A 17,683-nucleotide genomic window follows, 5' to 3' on the forward strand; every position below is an offset into this window, starting at 1 on the left:
AGATCAAAGACCCGAAACACCCTATGACCCTGGGTCCTTCACTGAAGATGTGTCCAAGCTGCACCTTAAATCTATCTCTTGTTAATAAATTAAATCATAAACTAAATGTGAACTCTTTCTAACCTTTTTTAGCAAGTTTTGCCGTATACGCATCTTAACCACACAAAACAATATGCAAATAAACAATAGTATAAAAACTAAAATTACTGATTATACAGGATTGTTTATCTGTTGTTACCTTACTGTAAGAGAATAAGAGACGGTATTTCCCCGTGTCCATAATTGCACTCAGTTCCGAGAAACCACATGATATCATAAGAAAAAACTCTTGCTTCACATCCATTGTGGTGGCGAGTTTGGAATACTATTGTTGGCATTGAGCGCCACCTAGTGGACACATTATTTAGCCTACTAGAAAGACTAAAATGAATGTTGTAGACTAGAGAAATGCTATTTTTAGTAATTTTAGTGTATATTCTGAATGATTACAAGACCTCCCTACATGAAAAACGTGTCACATGACCAAAGTATTATATCAATTACGTACAAAGATTATTATTATTTTCTATGAAGATAGAACAAGTAACAAACATAGCATAGAGTAGTACAAAGCAAATTGTGGCATTGGTTGGTAACGGGATCCGAAAATTACATCATTAGCCTATATTTTAAACATGTTAATGACTTTTTGGTTTTTAGCAATTTCAGAGAAGATATAAGACAATCAAGTTCTACTATAAACACCTTAAAGACTGGGGATGCATTACAATGTTAATTAGGCCTACGTACAAAGATGGATTAGGCATTAGCGCAAAATACGACGCAGTTTGCGCGCATGCGCATCAGACCTGAAAGTGAAACCCCGAAAGTTGCACGAATGTTTTGGGGAAAATCTTAAAAACCCCAAACATCATTTTAACATAAAGAACAACGATGTCTGATATTTCGACCATATCTAAGATCTATTATCGCATTTACATTGTTTTGTTTTTTTGTGGTAAGTTTGTTTGGTGCTGCATTTTGGTACTCAAAACTAGTTAAAGTCATATATATGTAGGCTATATATATATATATATATATTCAGTTATGTGATAAATAAACATGATTCTCATGATCTCTCTTATCTTGCAGCTTCTGGTTCTGGATGTCTGGGTCTGGAGTGCTGGTTTGTACAGGAGAAACCCGGTCATGGAGGAAGAGGTTTCTCAGTAGGCCTACCAATGAGCAAGAGAAATCTCTAATGTTCATCAGAACTGAAGCTTACAGTGAAGAGACCATGTATGATCTTCATCCTCCTGCAGACATCAGCCCATCCAGAGTTTACTATGTGACTGGTCAGTGTCAATAGAGCATGTGCTTTTAATAACATTTGTGTTGATTTCTGGACTTTATAATGTGCTAATGTGCTAATTAACTATAATGTGCTAATTAACTACGACATAAAGTAAATTCTCAAGTCAAAGAGGTTTTATTCATTGTTGTGCTCACTTGATTCTAAATGAAGTAAATAATGTAATGTTTATGATACAATAGTATAATATGCTTTTTAGGGCTGGGCGATATAGCCTATCGCATGACATTGTTAGGCGCATCTCGTCAGTAAAGCCGGTTCCTTGATTAGTAGTAAATCGCCATCACCTGCTTTCAGATGGAGCGGCATTCACTACAAAGAGCCGTAGTTAACTGACAAGCTGAGCCATCTCACATTAATTATCGCAGGCGATACGTCCGCGATATTAATGCGATATGGCTCAGCTTGTCAGTTGGTTCGGTTCTCAGTAGCAGCACAAGGGCTTGATGACGTAGTCCAAACTGACATTATCCAATATTATGCGAGTGTAAAGGTAAAGAGCCCAAGTTTCTCAGATAGATTGTCACATTCACGTTAGTTTGGACTCGTTATGTTTTGTCATCACCTGCCTACATCACTCGTTTGTTGTCACGGACACTACGGATCTGCGTTAACTGACGAGGATGCCACCAGCCCAACTCCCCATCCAGTGCCCAGCCAGAACCACCCAGACAGAGAGGATCGTCGACCTGAGCCCACCGCAGGTAGCGCGACGGAGACCGCCGCGATGAATGAGCCCGCGCCCACAAGAGCAACCAAGGACCACATCGCCACATCGCCCGAGCAGCGCACGCCTGACCAGGTGTGTGAGCCGGCCGAGCCATCCATCGCCAAGGGAGTGCCAGTCGACGTCGAGGGTTCGGAAGTGAGCCCCTCCACCCTTCAGTCCCTCAGCACCATCTCTGCCTCTCAGTAGCGAGGTACCACCTCGTACCTGTGGGGAGCCATCTTCTCCTGGGCAGGAGGAGCCCGAGGCTCTGCCTACAGCCTTAGTGCGCTACGCTCTGCCTTGACCTGTCGCCCTGGCTCCTGAACCTGCACTCCTTCCACCCTCGACCTTGGTGTGGACCATCGGGCATTCAGTCTCACCCGACTTCCTCGGCACGTCGGCTCCACCGAGGTCAGACATCGCTTCACCTCTGCTGCGGACCATCCGCTGCTCTCTGGTCCTCCACGTCCTCAGACCTCCGGATCCCCACCTCGCTCTCGGGAGGCCGTCACTGCGGCTCCGTCGTGGCCTCCAAGATCTTCACCATCTCTCCACTACCTGGGTTCATCGGCTACGCGGTGGGCTCCATCCTCGCCGTCATGGTCTCAGCTCAGCTCCATGGTGGCCCTCATCAGTATTCTTCCATGGCTCCTCCCTCTGTCAATGCCGCTGTGGGGAACCTCTCTGGCTGTGGCCTGGATGAACAGATATCATCCCCTGCTCAAGGCCACCCCTTAGCTCACTGTGGAGTCACCACCACTTCATCACCACCCTGTACTTTGTTGTTCGTCCTCCTCCCGGTCGTCCGTCCAACCCCAGAACCATCTTCTGCCTTTCTATGCCATCACTTCACCAGCCCCTTATCCTCTGTCACATTCATGTTTGTTTGGACTCATTATGTTTTGTCATTACCTGCCTACGTCACTCATTTGTTGTTATGGACACTAATCGTGCACTCATCAGTCACCATCATTAACACCTGTATATATGTTTTGTTTCAGTTCAGTGTCTAGTATTGTCTATGTTCAGAGTGTTTTGCTATCCGTTTGCCTTCTGATCTTTAGAGAATAAACCTTTTTAATTGAATAGTATACATCCTCCTCATCTGTCTGCCAGCAACCACCCGTGACAGAAATTATATTATATATAACTGTATATTATAATATATACTATATTTGCATAATATATTGTAAAATATATTACAATGATTTCATATTATATTAATAATAGTTATAATTATTTTATTTGTATTATTATTTGTAATATAATAAAGAGTTATTTGCATTCCATTTAGATTTAGCAATCCATATATCTTATATTTTGGCTTATTAAAATAAGAAAATTCTAAACTGTGCTATTGAGGATTCAACTTTTTTTCTACTTTGCTCACTTAAGTTTTCTTTTATGCTTTCTTTTCCTCTTTCTTAAAGTCATTCTCAGTGTCTCCAGTAAAACTCCTCTGGTCCGCTCTAGACTGGGAGAACCGGTTCTGTTGGACTGTGGGTTCTGGGTCGACCCGTCTTCTCCAGTTCACGGCTCTGGATTCTCTGTCGAGTGGCGTTATCAGTTTCGGGGTGAAGGATGGCTGGTCCTCGCTTACGATGGCAAGAACGATCTGAAGGGGGTGGATTGGAATCCACTGCTGCTTCAATGTATATGTAATGAGTGATTATAATCAAGGTATTAATCAATATTTTTCCTCCTAAATATCAAATGAGTTGAATGACTTCTCTGGAGATTTTACTTTGTTATAGAAGTTACCAGTGTGATTACTGAAATGTTCTTTCCATGTATTCTTTAATGTCTGTATTTGATATCTGAATGCATTAACAGTGCTTGCTTATTTAGCCTGGCTCCCAAAAATTCCTTGGGTTCTAAAACCGTTAAAGGGATACTCCAGTTGAGTTTTACCGTTTTCGAATCCATTCAGCCGATCTCCGGGTCTGGCGGTACCACTTTTAGCATAGCTTAGCATAGATCATTGAATCGGACAAGACCATTAGCATCTCTCTCCAAAAAATGACCAAAGAGTTTTGATATTTTTCCTATTTAAAACTTGACTCTTCTGTAGTTACATCGTGTACTACTAAGTAAGAAAATGAAAAGTTGCGTTTTCTAGGCTGATATGGCTAGGAACTATACTCTCATTCCTGCGTAATAATCAAGAAACTTTGCTGTCGTTCAAGCAGGCGTAATGATATGACGCAGCGCCTATTATAACAAACTCCTGTGTGAGTCTTGAAGCTGACTTCTGCGGATGAAACAAATATCTTCAGTGAAACTTTTCTTAAATTTTTTATAATTCTGACTCCGGGTCTTCTTTCAAACATCTGGGGCCTCATTTATAAAACTTTGCGTAGGATTTGCGTCAGAAGTGGCGTACAGATGAAACATAGGACGTGCGTACGCACAGAAAAATTTGGATTTATAAAACCGTGCGCACGCACATCCTACGCAGTTTTCCCTTAATAAATCACAATCAATTCTAAATGTAGCGCAGCTTTTGCGGCTTCATGTCACACCCATAGTTGCCCATAAATAGTCCATGAAATGACCACAAGTTAATATTCATTCGATTGCGAAATCATGGCAAACAGAGAGGAAAACCAAGAAACATAACTTCACTCACGTCATTACGCATTGTGATGGCATCATGGCATTTTATTACCATCCATTTGATTGCATCTGATTAACAATGAAGTAATCATTAAAACAAAGTTTGCTTTACCTGGTAACAGAAGGGTTTGTCTATGAAAACCAATCAAATTGTGGGGAAATTATGTAATGCAGTATGACATTTTTGCCATACCTCCTTATTCTATAAAAACTGTTGTATTCTTTTAGCTGGTGGGATTCTCAATGGAATTTGTCTGAGATCCTCCGGCCTTGCTTCTTCTTGGGGTGATTCTCTGAGAACTGCTCGGGAAGATCTCCTGACCGTGATTAAAGCATTTAAAGGACATTTGCTGGGGTCTGTTTGTCGATTATTCCTGCGCAGGAAGTTACGGGAACAGGTATTAGTACCCAGCCTCCGTCTATGTGTAGACGCGCTAGAGTATAGGGTTGTACTCAGCCGGCGTCGATGTGTAGACGCTAGGGTATAGGGTTGTACTCAGCCGACGTCGATGTGTAGTTTAACAGACGGTGTGATTATCAAATTTCTGAAAGGCAGTCTTGAATACATATGTGAAATAAATGCCAAAGAGGGTTGGAGCAAGGACGCAGCCTTGTTTCACACCTCGATTTATAGGGAATTCATCTGATAGGTCACCATCAAATTGAACTCGGCCTTTCATTCCATTATGAAAAGATTTGATGAGTGATAGAAGGGTGGGAGGACAGCCAGCATTTTGCAGGACCATACAGCATTTTGCAGAACGGTTGATTCTGTTCTCTTGATTTTTCTTGTAATTGTCTCACAGCAAATATCATGTCTGTTGTGGAGCGGTTGGGCCGAAAGCCACATTGGGGCTCGGGATAATGACCTCAGCTAGCTGTTGAAGGCGAGTCATTACGATGCAGGCCAGGGCTTTCCCTGTGACACACAGCAGTGAAATGCCACGCTAATTATCACAATCTCCACGGTCCCCTTTGTTCTTGTAGTGTGGTGAACTTTGTATCCTTGAAATCTTGGGGAACATATAGAGCTCCAGGTAACACCCCCCAGGTTACAAGTTTAACGGAGGTGACAACTGATATACAGAACTGAATTTCTGTAGGGGACCCATTTGACCAGTGGCTGACCACAGCAACTCTGTTACTTTCTAATTTTTCTTCTACTACATTCTATAAAGTAATGACTCGTTCACTTTTAGATAGTATGTTTCCAAGAATGCACACATTCAACACTCAACCAAAAATGTAGAATAGCTTTCAGTAAAAAGAAAACGAATTATAAAAAAAACTGTGGATTTCATATTGTCTGCAGGTAGACCTGAAACATGACAAGTAATGCAGTTTTTGTAATGCCATCAACTGTTAGTATTTTGACAGTCATTGCGGTGTGATTGACTATATGTTCATGTTGGATAAAAAACTAGAGCTAGTATTTTGACAGAATGATTCAATTTTGAGTCAGGTTTGCTGTGTTTTGATAGAGTTAGAATATGTAGAAAGTTTTTAGCATTTTGAAATGTAGAGTTTGTATTTATTTCACGAAATGTGGTTTTGCGCAGAAAATGTGCATTTGGCTAATTGTGTGATGTATGTTTGTTGCTGTGTTAAGAGTTTAGAAAAAGTACTTTAAGCATTGATAAATGCTTGTTAGCAATTGTAAAAAATTTAAAACAACAATAACAAATTTAGTGCAATACAGCATTTTGGAAACATACTAAAAAGACAGTGAAATTACATTTTAATTTCAATCATTTTAATTTACAAATTGTTATTTTATTTTTATAAATGGCCTTTTGCCTTAGAATCTGTCCATCAGATAGTGATGAAGTTTAGTACTGGTATTATATCAATCATGGGGACACACAGAGAACAGTTTGTGGTGAATGAATTATGCTTGTAGTAAAACTTGTGGTTGCTATTCATTTACTTCTAATTTCAACTTTGAGCACCAACAAAATATTCTATAAATACCTGCCTTGTTGGAGTAACTTGTTTTTATATTGATTTAGTTTTACAAGACTATAATTTACTTTGGGGTAAAGGCAAGGCAAGGCAAGTTTATCTATATAGCACTTTTCATACACTCAAAGTGCTTTACACAGAAAAGAATTACAGTTGTTGTTTTTTTTTTCAATTGCTTACACACTAAAATGAAAACTTTCCCACAATTAGAAAAACCTTACACTCCTCAAGGATCAAAACACCGGCCTAGATTTGCACAACTGTAAGAACATTGTCAGCTTTACACTTTTTGCAAAACATTACACTCAGTGATTTGCAAAACACTAAACACACTCGTATGCATTTGACACAGAAATTTATCATGATGTCATTTCCTTGCAATTTCAAAGCAAAGGCTTTCAAATGAACACACCCATGAACCAATTGGGTAAACACAGCCACCAGGTGTGCACACACACTGGTACTTAACACACCAATCAGGTTTAAGCACTATAAAAAGCAACAGGTTAGTAAACCTGTCTTCAACAAAAATGGATGGTGTCAGAAATAGAGAGAGAGTGCGGATAAGAGGGGGAATCTGGAGAGGGAGAGGGAGAGGAAGAGGAGGAGGAGGAGGAGGAAGAGGAAGAGGAAGACAACCAAATCTGTGTAACGAAATTCGTGCTACAATTGTGGACCATGTAAACCACGGACTAACACTGAGGGAGGCTGGACTGAGAGTACAGTCTAACCTAAGCAGTTACACGCTGGCATCAATAATTCGGACATTTCGTCAAGAGCACAGGTGAGAAACTTATCTTATGTCAACAGAAAATCCATAGCTTACTGCATATACTATATCAACAGTTTTGGTATCTATTCCTGTATCATTTCACTGTAAGCTACATGTATTTTGTTTGGTCAAAATGGGATTGAACGCCGAGAACACCAAGGAGGGAGGGTTCCCATATTCACACAGGAGCGAGAGAGAGATCATAAACCTCGTTTTGGCCAATAATGCAATCAGATTTAGAGAAATTCAAGCCCATATTGTCAATGATCACCCAATTTTCAATAATGTCCAACAGGTCTCTCTGTCAACAATAGCCCGTATCCTTAAAAACCATCACGTTCTGATGAAACAACTGTATAAAGTGCCGTTTGAAAGAAATTCAGACAGGGTGAAAGTCCTGCGGCGTGAATATGGGGTGGTACTTTTTGTTCACTGACTGTAGTATTGTGTACTGCACACATAACCCTTTTACTGTAATTGTACTGTATAGCAGACCAACAGTATATTGATCTCAATGTGAACTTTTGCTGTATTTCAGGGAGTTTTGCAAATGGATGCGGAGGAAGTCCGGCATGAGTTTATATACATTGATGAGGCTGGATTTACCTGACAACAGTGAGAAGAAACATCACTGGTCACAGGGCTATTGTCAATGTACCAGGGCAATGTGGGGGTAACATTACCCTTTGTGCTACCATTACACAGAACAGGGTCCTCCACCACCATGCCAACTTGGGACACACAATATTATCACAGCAGCAAACCAAAGGGACTGTAAGCTCGCGCTCGATCGGCCCAAAGCCGGCATCCAACCAGCGCGGAAGGTCTTAAATGTGTTACTATCCTTTTCTCAAGGCAAAGTATTTTTTTATTAAATGTAATCCATTTGAATATGTATTCTCTCGTTATTTCATCTGATTCCATAAATGAAAAGGTTTAATGATATCTGTAGATCATTAATTATGAGCGAATGTTTGACTATTCAGTTTAACTCTTCAATGAAAATAATGTAAAAGTCAGAATAATCAAATGTAACAATTTATTATGTCAGGTAAATGTATCATGCCAATTTCATAATCAATTCAAAGATAATCGATACAAAACATCAAATACTCTGGAATAAAGAGAAAAGATGCAACCCAACATTAAGAAATACATGAGGCTGAGATCTCTCTCTCTCTCAGCCTCACGGACCAATCTGAAATACAAAAAAGGCCCCGAACTTCCTGATGCATTTCATTATATAGACAAACCTTTCACATGGAAACATGTACTAACAATAGAAATTTGCATTCAGAGGGTGCACCTTTTGGGGGTGTGTGACCATTTGTCTAGAGACCAACTCCTCCTTATGTGCCAGTTATCTTTAAACTCTTAAAAACCTTATAACCTTTTGTTTTACTTATTTGGAAATGAGACATTTGTACCAGTCGCACTGTGACATTTTAAATGATACCAAACATGAAAGATACTCTGTGGTAATCATTCACATTAAACTATACATTTTCTTGGGTAATTTGCATGTGGTTTCAGCATGTGAGAGGGGGAGCGAGGAAGAGGGGGAGAGATGTGTTCTGAGGTGAGACTGCCTCACAAATGGTGAGTTTAAATGCTAATTTCCAGAGAGGTCCTTTTGTTCTCTCAGGGTCTGGTCGCTCTTCAAGCATTTCCTAATTTCTCAATTCTTACAGGACCAGATGCAATACATTGTCGTCTGGGACAATGTAGCTTTCCATCGTTCTGCTCTGGTCCAAAACTGGTTTCATCAACACCCACAATTTACCTTCCACCATTCTCCCCCTTCCTAAACCCCATCGATTAGTACTTCTCAGCATGGCGATGGAAGGTTTATGATCTCCGGCCCTATGATGGCCCTCGTTCAAGCTATGGAGGAAGCCATGTAATTCATGTAATTCATTTAGATTTAGAAACCTCAAATAAAGGAAAATATCTATATTTTACTGTACTGTTCAGACATATGTAAAAGTTTAATAGCACAGCATCTACGATTATTTAACAAAAATCAACTATTATCATCTTATCTAAATAACTAAAAATAATAAGGAAATAAAAAAGAAGGAAATGTACAACAGAAAAAGACCCATAATTCCATACAAATCAATTTTCTCAAATTCTACAAATCGGTCAACCCTGTCAATCAGTGATTTGTGTTCTTTGTTTTCTTCGTCACTAAAGAGAAATATACACATTTTCTAATTTAGGTTCTGTGATTAATGAGTTGTATTTCTACATATTAAAATTAAAAAGTTAACCATAAGATGAACAGAAAGTGTGAAGAAACAATAACATTACTTTTTAGATGCAATTAATTTAGAACCATAAAATAGATAAATCCCAGAAATCTATGATTCCCTCTCTCTCTCTCTCTCTGTGTGTGTGTGTGTGTGTGTGTGTGTGTGTGTGTGTGTATGAGTGAGCGTTAATGTGCATTTTTGTAAGTAAGTTGGCCAGCACGACAAGCATAATCTTTTCAACTTGATTTCTCCCACGTCCAGTCTCCTAAAATGCCAGAAGAAACATGTTACATTTCATTCATTTCACACGACTGAGACAGTTGCACTGATGAACGAGAACACACACACGTCTTTATGCTTCTGGTTGAGTTGAGCTGTTTGAACCATCATCATCAGAACCTAAAACACAAAACAACATTAAAATAAAACCATCACACAGCTCATACAAGACTAGATCAGCACAGCAGTCACTCTATCATATCATATTTATAAGATCTACATTAGAGAGAAAAGTTTCAGGACAAATTCTATTTTATTTACTGTATTATTTCACATTATCAAAACATTACATTATGGATTTAGATATATGAAGATACTACTATTAACCACATCATGACCAATGGCAGAAATCATCATGTTTTTATAATCATTTTTATAATTTGTGTTTATGAGGAACTTACCACTGACAGGTTTGAAGCCTGTCGTCTGTCGTCTGTTGTCCTCACCTTGTTTCTTCTTATACACCACAAACCCAACGACACCAATGGCGATCAACAGGACGACAGCAACAACAACACCAACAATCGGCATGATGGGAACAGAATCTCCTGATCAGAGGAAAACATCAGATTACTCAAAGAGTCTGATAATGCTACTAACCAGCACTAGTGGAAAATCTCAAACAGTGTGTGTGACTGTGCGTGTGTATATTAACAGTACGTGTGTATATTAACAGCACACTGACAATCTGCAGCTTTATAAAAACAATGCAGGAATAATCATATTGTGTTTGTGCTGTTTGTTTCTTCTCTGCAGGTCAAGAAGTTTGTTAAAGAGAAGAAGCCAAGCTGTGACTGAGAATGACCACACTCATATGCCATAGTTTCTTTGAGAAATAATCTAAATTCATCCTAATTTCATTCTTAATTTTAATAAACATCCTTGTTAATAAAGCATTGGTCTGTTTTTAATGAAAATATGTGTATTATCATCAGCAAGATTGACCTAGAAATTTTGGTTCCTTAACGGTTGATTAATGATTCTACTTTTACAACATATATATTTTTGAAAAAGAAATTCAGTTCCATTGCCAACTGTGTAATAGATCATTTTTTATAATAAATACATTTAAAACAATTCTTCCAAAAGAGTGTCATAAATGCAATCCAATTACTGGCTTTAACTTTATAGAATTAATATAATTAAATATATTAAATAGAATTATAGAATTAAAACTCAGAGTCATTTGTTTAGAAGTTGGAGCCATTAGTTCGTGAGTTGGACACTGTCTCTTTTGTGCAAGAAACTTTTTTTTTTTTTTATGCAACTGAACATCATTCTGGCATTTTTTTATTAATGAAATAGGTTCTGAATCCCAGAGTGCTAGTAATGCCCATCTTGACCAAAGCTTTGTGTTTATTCACAGAATTCTTCAAAATCAGATCCAAATACCACAGCAGCAGATCTCTGGGGTAAGTTGAAGAATCTAATACTGATGCCTAAGCTTTCCATCCCACTAGTACGAATTTATTTTCTGGCGAGTCAAGACCCTAAACAGACTCAAAAGTGGGGATCACAGGAGGGACTACATTCGTAGCTCACTCATCTCATTTCTCTCACCTCCATTTGTTCTGATCTTGTCCTCTGTCACACTCTTGCCCTGATGTTCCACCACACAGCTGAACTGGTTGTTCTTCCACTCATCAGGTGTGACTCTGAGAGTGCTCGTCTTCTGGAAGGTTCCGTCCTCGTTGGGAAGAAGTTCACCAAGATTCACATCCTCATGATGCTCTTGTCCATTCTTCATCCAGGAGATTGTTACTCCACTGGGGTAAAAACCTGTAGCATGACACATCACTGGAGAAGAGGAAGACTTCTGCAACAGAGACACCTCAGGAGAGACTAGAGAGAGAGAGAGAGAGAGAGAGAGAGAGAGAGAGAGAGAGAGAGAGAGAGAGAGAGAGAGAGAATGAACACACAATTTTGACGTCTTCCCAAACAAGACAATTTTAAAGCACCTGCTTATCCAGATTCTAATGATCTCAAAATTATGCTAGTCAGTCTTCATGCAGTGTCTGTCTTCAATGAAACTTTGTCACATCGAGTAACTAAACACACAAGTAATCTAAGGGTTTTCGTTTAATCTTAAGGAGTCTGTACAGTAACCTGTAACTGAACACTGAGCTTTAGCCACTACAACACATAATGCCTACCTAGTTTATACTTTTCTAGCCAGTTCACAATTGACAGGATTAGATTAACATGCTTTTTTTGGATCTTTTGTTGTAAGTCATTTAAAGAATACATTTTAATTCATATCTACAAACAAACCACATGATCTGTATTGCTTAAAATATTCAAAAAAATCTACTCTGAAGGAAAGAAAACTACAGCATTGTAAGATATCTGAAGTGACAAAACTATTTTTTACAATGACAATTCTAGTGTACACTATTTTTTTACAGCACATGTAGGGCTTTATAATCAATGCTGGATAAGAACTGATGTACCTTTTCTTTGCAGGCTGCTCTTTCCATACTGCAGATACTTCTGCAGCCACTCAATGCACACAGTGCTGAAGTAATTTCTGTCACTCTCAATAAAGCCTTTGTTAGTGTTCAACTTCTGTGCTGTGGAGAATCCTTGCACCACTGGGGAAATCCATCTCAGCTCCTTAAAATCCAGATACACAAAGTCCTCTCCATCATATCCATTCTGCCGGAATGCATCTATTGCTCCAGTCTGATCATCCCACTCACAGCCGTACATTTCCTGGCTTGTGTGCACACCTCAGGAAAAGAGACAGTTTAAATGTATCGGTATTATTAATCAATTTATATAATCAAATTAAAATCATCAGTCAATCAGAAAGTCTCAACATGTCTGACTCAGAATCAAATCTGACAGAAATTTTTTTTGCATTTCAGCCGAGTCATGAGTTTATTATGATGAGAGAAAAAGAGAAAAGATGCTGAGAAATAAAACAAAGACAATAGACAAACAACATGGATTTATATTGTGATGTCTTCACTGGTTCCACAAAAGAGCATTCACAAATCATAATGTGCAGAAGTGTATTCAATAATAATGGGAATAAATGGTTATTATGAACTGTCTCTTTTTAATCAGTTGGTGTTTGTTTTAAATGATCAGTTTGACTGAATCTCTCACTGACTTAAAGTGGTTGTTGAATTATTCACTGCACCAGATCTGTGTCTGTGTTAAACCTCATATAATTCCCACCCCTACTCATCCATTTCCCTTCTTTTTCTCTGTTTTATTATGAATAATCTCATAGAAACGTTAGAAAGATTAGTTTTTCAGAGCATATGTCTCTAAAGTAACCTACTCCGGTTACAAAACTCCCTTTGGTTAATCTCGAAGCAAAATGATCAAGACTCTTCACACTGTTGATGGGTGACTCTTGAACTTTACCATAATAACAGTTCATAAGAGTTCATTCTACAGAATCCCCAGCCTGTGATTCATGTGTTCATATTTTCGTTTCTTTTTTAATCTGGGATACTGTCGAAACTAACCTATTTCACCCATGACAGTCTCATGTGACTAGATTCTAGAAAGAAGAGACACTTTTCTTTGTTCAGTCGGAGTAAAAGAATAAATGAATGTGCCACAATCCAGCTACAGCTCTAGATGACATCCATCAGCAGTGCAGAGGAGAAAACACACGCAGGAAAGGGTTAACAGGAACTAGATTCATGATTAAGACCAAACAGATGTAGAAAGAACAACACAACACAGAGCCAATATCAGACCCTCATCAGTGACATTCATGAGTGTTCATTTGGTCATTGACGAGGTCCCACAATGATAGTAAAATTGAATTAAAAAACAATTATTATTTTTTTATATAGTGGGGACATTTTATTTTCTGTTAAAGAAAAAAGATTATAAGCAAAAAAAAGAAGAAAAAATAATCTTTTTTTTTTTCAAAAAGCTTGAAGTTTGAAGCAGTTTGAATGGTGAAGTACAGTATGTTAAAAGGCTTGAAGTTTGAAGGTTTTAACCCTCTGGGCTCTGGAGGTGTTTTGACATGTCCTGACATTTGTGCTCTCAGACAGACAAATAAATAGATTGCTATGTATTTGCTATGGTGTTCAGTTTGGTCTGAAGGGCATTGCTAGCCGTTGCTAGGATGTTCTGGATGGTTGCTAGGTGGTTACTATTGTGTTGCTTTGTGGTTGCTAGGCAGTTGCTAGGGTGTTCTGCATGGTTGCTATGCAATTGCTAGGGTGTTCTGGATGGTTTCTAGACGTTTGCCTGGGTGTTCCTATGAAGTAGCTATAGCATTCTTGTTGGTTGCTTTGTGCTTGCTAGGATGTTCTGAATGTTTGCTAGGTGGTTGCTAGGGTGTTGCTATGTAGTTGCTAGGGTATTATGGGTGGTTGCTAGGATGTTGCTATGTGGTTACTAAGGTACTTGGGGTGGTTGCTAGTGTGTTGCTTTGCGGTTGCTAGGGTATTCAGGGTGGTTGTTTATAGTGATAGATAGAAAGATAGATCAATAGAGATAGATAAATAGATACCACATACAGTAAAAATGTATTTTTATTTTAAACTACTGTCAAAATTATGTTTTTTGCACATAAAAACTATTAATTATCATATAATTAATGGTAAAGAAAACAGTAAAAGGACATTCCCAGAAGTTACTGCGTTACACATCACATATGATTGTTTTTTTATAAATAATTTCTGTTTCTTGTTATTTTTGTCATCAGTAATGTACATTAGTGTGCTTTGTGTTACATTTGATGTTATTTAGTTAATGTTTATTGCAATATTTTAGTGTCGTGTGTGTTTCCCTGATGGTGTTTCATGTTTGTGTGTGACTCTGTGCACCATAATATACGAGTGTTGACCATGTTTTAAGGACAGGCCTTACGATGAACTGTGCCTCCTGTATTATTGTGATGTTATCAGGGCATTTTAAGGTAAAAAGGCAGATTTTGGTAGTTAAAGTAAGAATATTAACATTATATCACTAAATGAAATATATGGTTATAATTGTAAAATATACAGCTATATACAGCTATCCTGTAAAACTGTGATACCCAGTGACTTTTTTAGGGAATTTCTGACAGCGACAGCTGCCAGTTTTTTACCGTAAATGTAAAGTGGTATTTTTTAACAGTCTATGGAAAGTACCCAGAAAACATGGAAACCCAACAATTATTCCCCCGCATGTCATTACAAACTCATAAGACTTTGTTTATCTTTGAAACACAAATTAAGATATTTTTAAATGAAATCTGAGAGATTTCTGTCCCTCCATTGAAAGTCTATTCACCCAAAACTCTTGACGGTTCAAAACATTCATGAAGAGATCATAAAATAAATCTATATGAATCGAGCTGTTTAATCCAAGTCTTCTGAAGAGACAGAATCGCTTTATATGATGAACAGATTAATTCAGTATTTTATTCACATATAAACATTGATCAGGGAACATAAACAGAAGCTCAACTGAACTTGCTTGACGCGCGAGAACAAACTTCATTAGTTCTTGTGGAAGAGACTTTCAATGTAGGGACAGATATTGATAAAAACAGTTAATATTACTCATAAATATTGTTTTTTAAATGTTTAAATGTTAAATTATTTCTACTCATTTTTATTTGTTAATGTACCAGATGGAGTTACTCAGATTTACTTAATTTTTTTACTTGAATTTACTCAATTCATACAGTATATATCATAGATTTCACAGCTTTAAAATTTACTCAATATTTTTAAGTGTAAAAATGTTTCACCAATAAAATTAAGTTTATCCCAGTAATAGTTTTTAGAGTGTAGTTTACCATGATTTACCATGTTTTTAGCAAAGTTTACCATGATTTACCACGTTCTAGTATGATTTACCATGATTCTAGCATGATTTACAATACTTTACCATGTTCTAGGATGATTTACTGTGATTTACTCTGTTCTAGTATGATTTACTATGATATAGCACGTTCTAGCATGATTTACCATGATTTATTTAAAAGAGCCAACTTCCATGATGTTCTGATGCAGAGATTTAGGTCTTGCTAAACGGTTGCTAGGGTACTCTCTTTGGTTGCTATGGAGTTGCTTGGGAGCTGCCAATAGGCCTATTTCACAAAATGGCGACCGAGACCGGAAGTAGGGTAGCGATACTTCCGGTCGCGCAGCCGCCGCTATGATCGCCATTCATTATCAAAATGGACTGTGAACAGCTTGTTTTCTCTATCATTAATATATCTTACAAAAGTAAGAATAGCAGATGTTGTCCGTTTTGTTGGTAGTTCTCAGGGAGCTGTGACAAGATCGAAATTGGACAAAGGTTACAAATTATTCTTGATGTTTGCTTACATAAAAAAAAAAAGTTCCATTCATTTTGGCATGGCACTTGATGACTAAGCTCACACTTACTATAGCTAAACAAAATAAATAAATAAATTGAAATTATGTCTGATTGTAGGCTATGTTTGAAATCTAGTGGCTTTTGTTAAAATTTCATGTTATTAAGTGTTAGTTTGTCCCGGAGATTGCAGCAATATTCCACTAGTGACTAGATTATGGCTCATTTTTCATGTTACCACCATGAATGAAACTAAGAATTGTACATCTTTACAGTGAATTTGACCTAACGTTGCTAGTAGGGTCTAATAATGAAATTAAGGGAAATAATTAAAAAATGGTTAGACTAAAAACATGAATGAAGTGAGTGATATTACATGTTTTAAAAAATCATGATTTTGATTTTTTGAAAATCACATTTTACTGTCAGGTCCCCTTATGAAAAGAAAATATATTTCCCTATATATGAATGATCAATACATTGAATGGTTTAACAGTATATTTGAAAATATACATAATAATATATTGTTAATATTACAATATATTGAATAATACATAAAGAATTTTCATATATTTAAAAATGTGAGACATATATTTACTAATATATCAATGTATGTAATTTTATATTCAGTAATACGCTTCATAATATATACAGGGATTGAAGTTCTCAGTCGCTACGAGAGCATACGACGGATTTCCGTCAATATCAGGGTTCCCCCTGTCCTTCTATCTTAAATTCACTGTTCATAATTTTAATGCTGTAAATATGCTTGCATTTCTATAGTGTAATAAATGTCTTAATTTTAGTTTGAATGGGAAAGACGAGGTGTAGGCTATTCACCCTACTTAGGGGGATGTGGTCAAAGCCTGGAGTGGAGCAAAAGCATGTTCCTCTCTCCACTCTAAGCGTTCTGTTATCACTCCGGTCCCGCTCACGGAAAAACTGCTCCGTGTTCACTCATTTTTAAGAAAGTTACAGTAAACAACTTCTACAAACAATTTTAATTTGCCAACAGTTAATAATAATAAATAAAAGTGCATGACGTGCAAATCAGATAACAATCAAGTGCAACATGTTTTGTCAGGGCATCACTCCCGAACCGGCATCAACACTCCATTTTCAACATCTGCTTGCTCCTTCACACCACAGACACGTCTTTTTGCCGTCTGTGTCTGGCGTGATTTAACTTCTCCCCAGTTGTTCCATGAAAACCTGCAAAGCACAGCCTGCGGTGTAAGATATCTACGACCGGACTCTCGTAGACTCGTAAGTTACACGGACTTCATCCTCCGTGAAGTGCTTAACACACAAAAAAGTGCCCCTCTTCTCTCGGTATAGCCCAAATCCAGCGCTTTTTCAACATTTCGTCACAAGGAAAGCTGTGCAATTATAAATAGGGTTGTTTCTTCTGTGAGCGCAAACATAAAAAGGTACGCAACAGGACTGGCCGCTTT

The 17,683-nt window shown here is 37.8% G+C and overlaps 1 protein-coding gene and 1 long non-coding RNA gene across 3 annotated transcripts in view; one reads left to right on the forward strand and one right to left on the reverse strand.

Moving 5' to 3' along the window:
- The first annotated feature begins 829 nt into the window (after positions 1-829).
- LOC307162897 lies at positions 830-5,021 on the forward strand. Its single transcript, XR_013821986.1, has 3 exons — positions 830-997; positions 1,132-1,334; positions 3,491-5,021. It is a non-coding gene; the product is annotated as an uncharacterized lncRNA (long non-coding RNA).
- A 3,414-nt stretch (positions 5,022-8,435) lies between these two features.
- The window catches only part of LOC307162889 (major histocompatibility complex class I-related gene protein-like), a 71,728-nt gene continuing 62,480 nt past the window's right edge, over positions 8,436-17,683 (reverse strand). The window contains exons 3-7 of one of the 2 annotated variants that reach the window (XM_079878611.1): positions 12,395-12,673; positions 11,505-11,786; positions 10,346-10,492; positions 10,014-10,064; positions 8,436-9,930 (exon numbers count right to left, since the gene is read on the reverse strand). In XM_079878611.1, the coding sequence (XP_079734737.1) occupies positions 10,018-10,064; positions 10,346-10,492; positions 11,505-11,786; positions 12,395-12,673 (755 nt within the window). In that variant the 3' untranslated portion in view covers positions 8,436-9,930; positions 10,014-10,017. Of the gene's footprint in view, positions 10,065-10,345; positions 10,493-11,504; positions 11,787-12,394; positions 12,674-17,683 lie in introns of both variants that reach the window. The other variant, XM_079878610.1, reaches the window with a different exon arrangement.

Source organism: Squalius cephalus (genome assembly GCF_949319135.1).
Source record: "Squalius cephalus genome assembly, chromosome: 8".
NCBI classification, from domain to species: Eukaryota; Metazoa; Chordata; class Actinopteri; order Cypriniformes; family Leuciscidae; genus Squalius; species Squalius cephalus.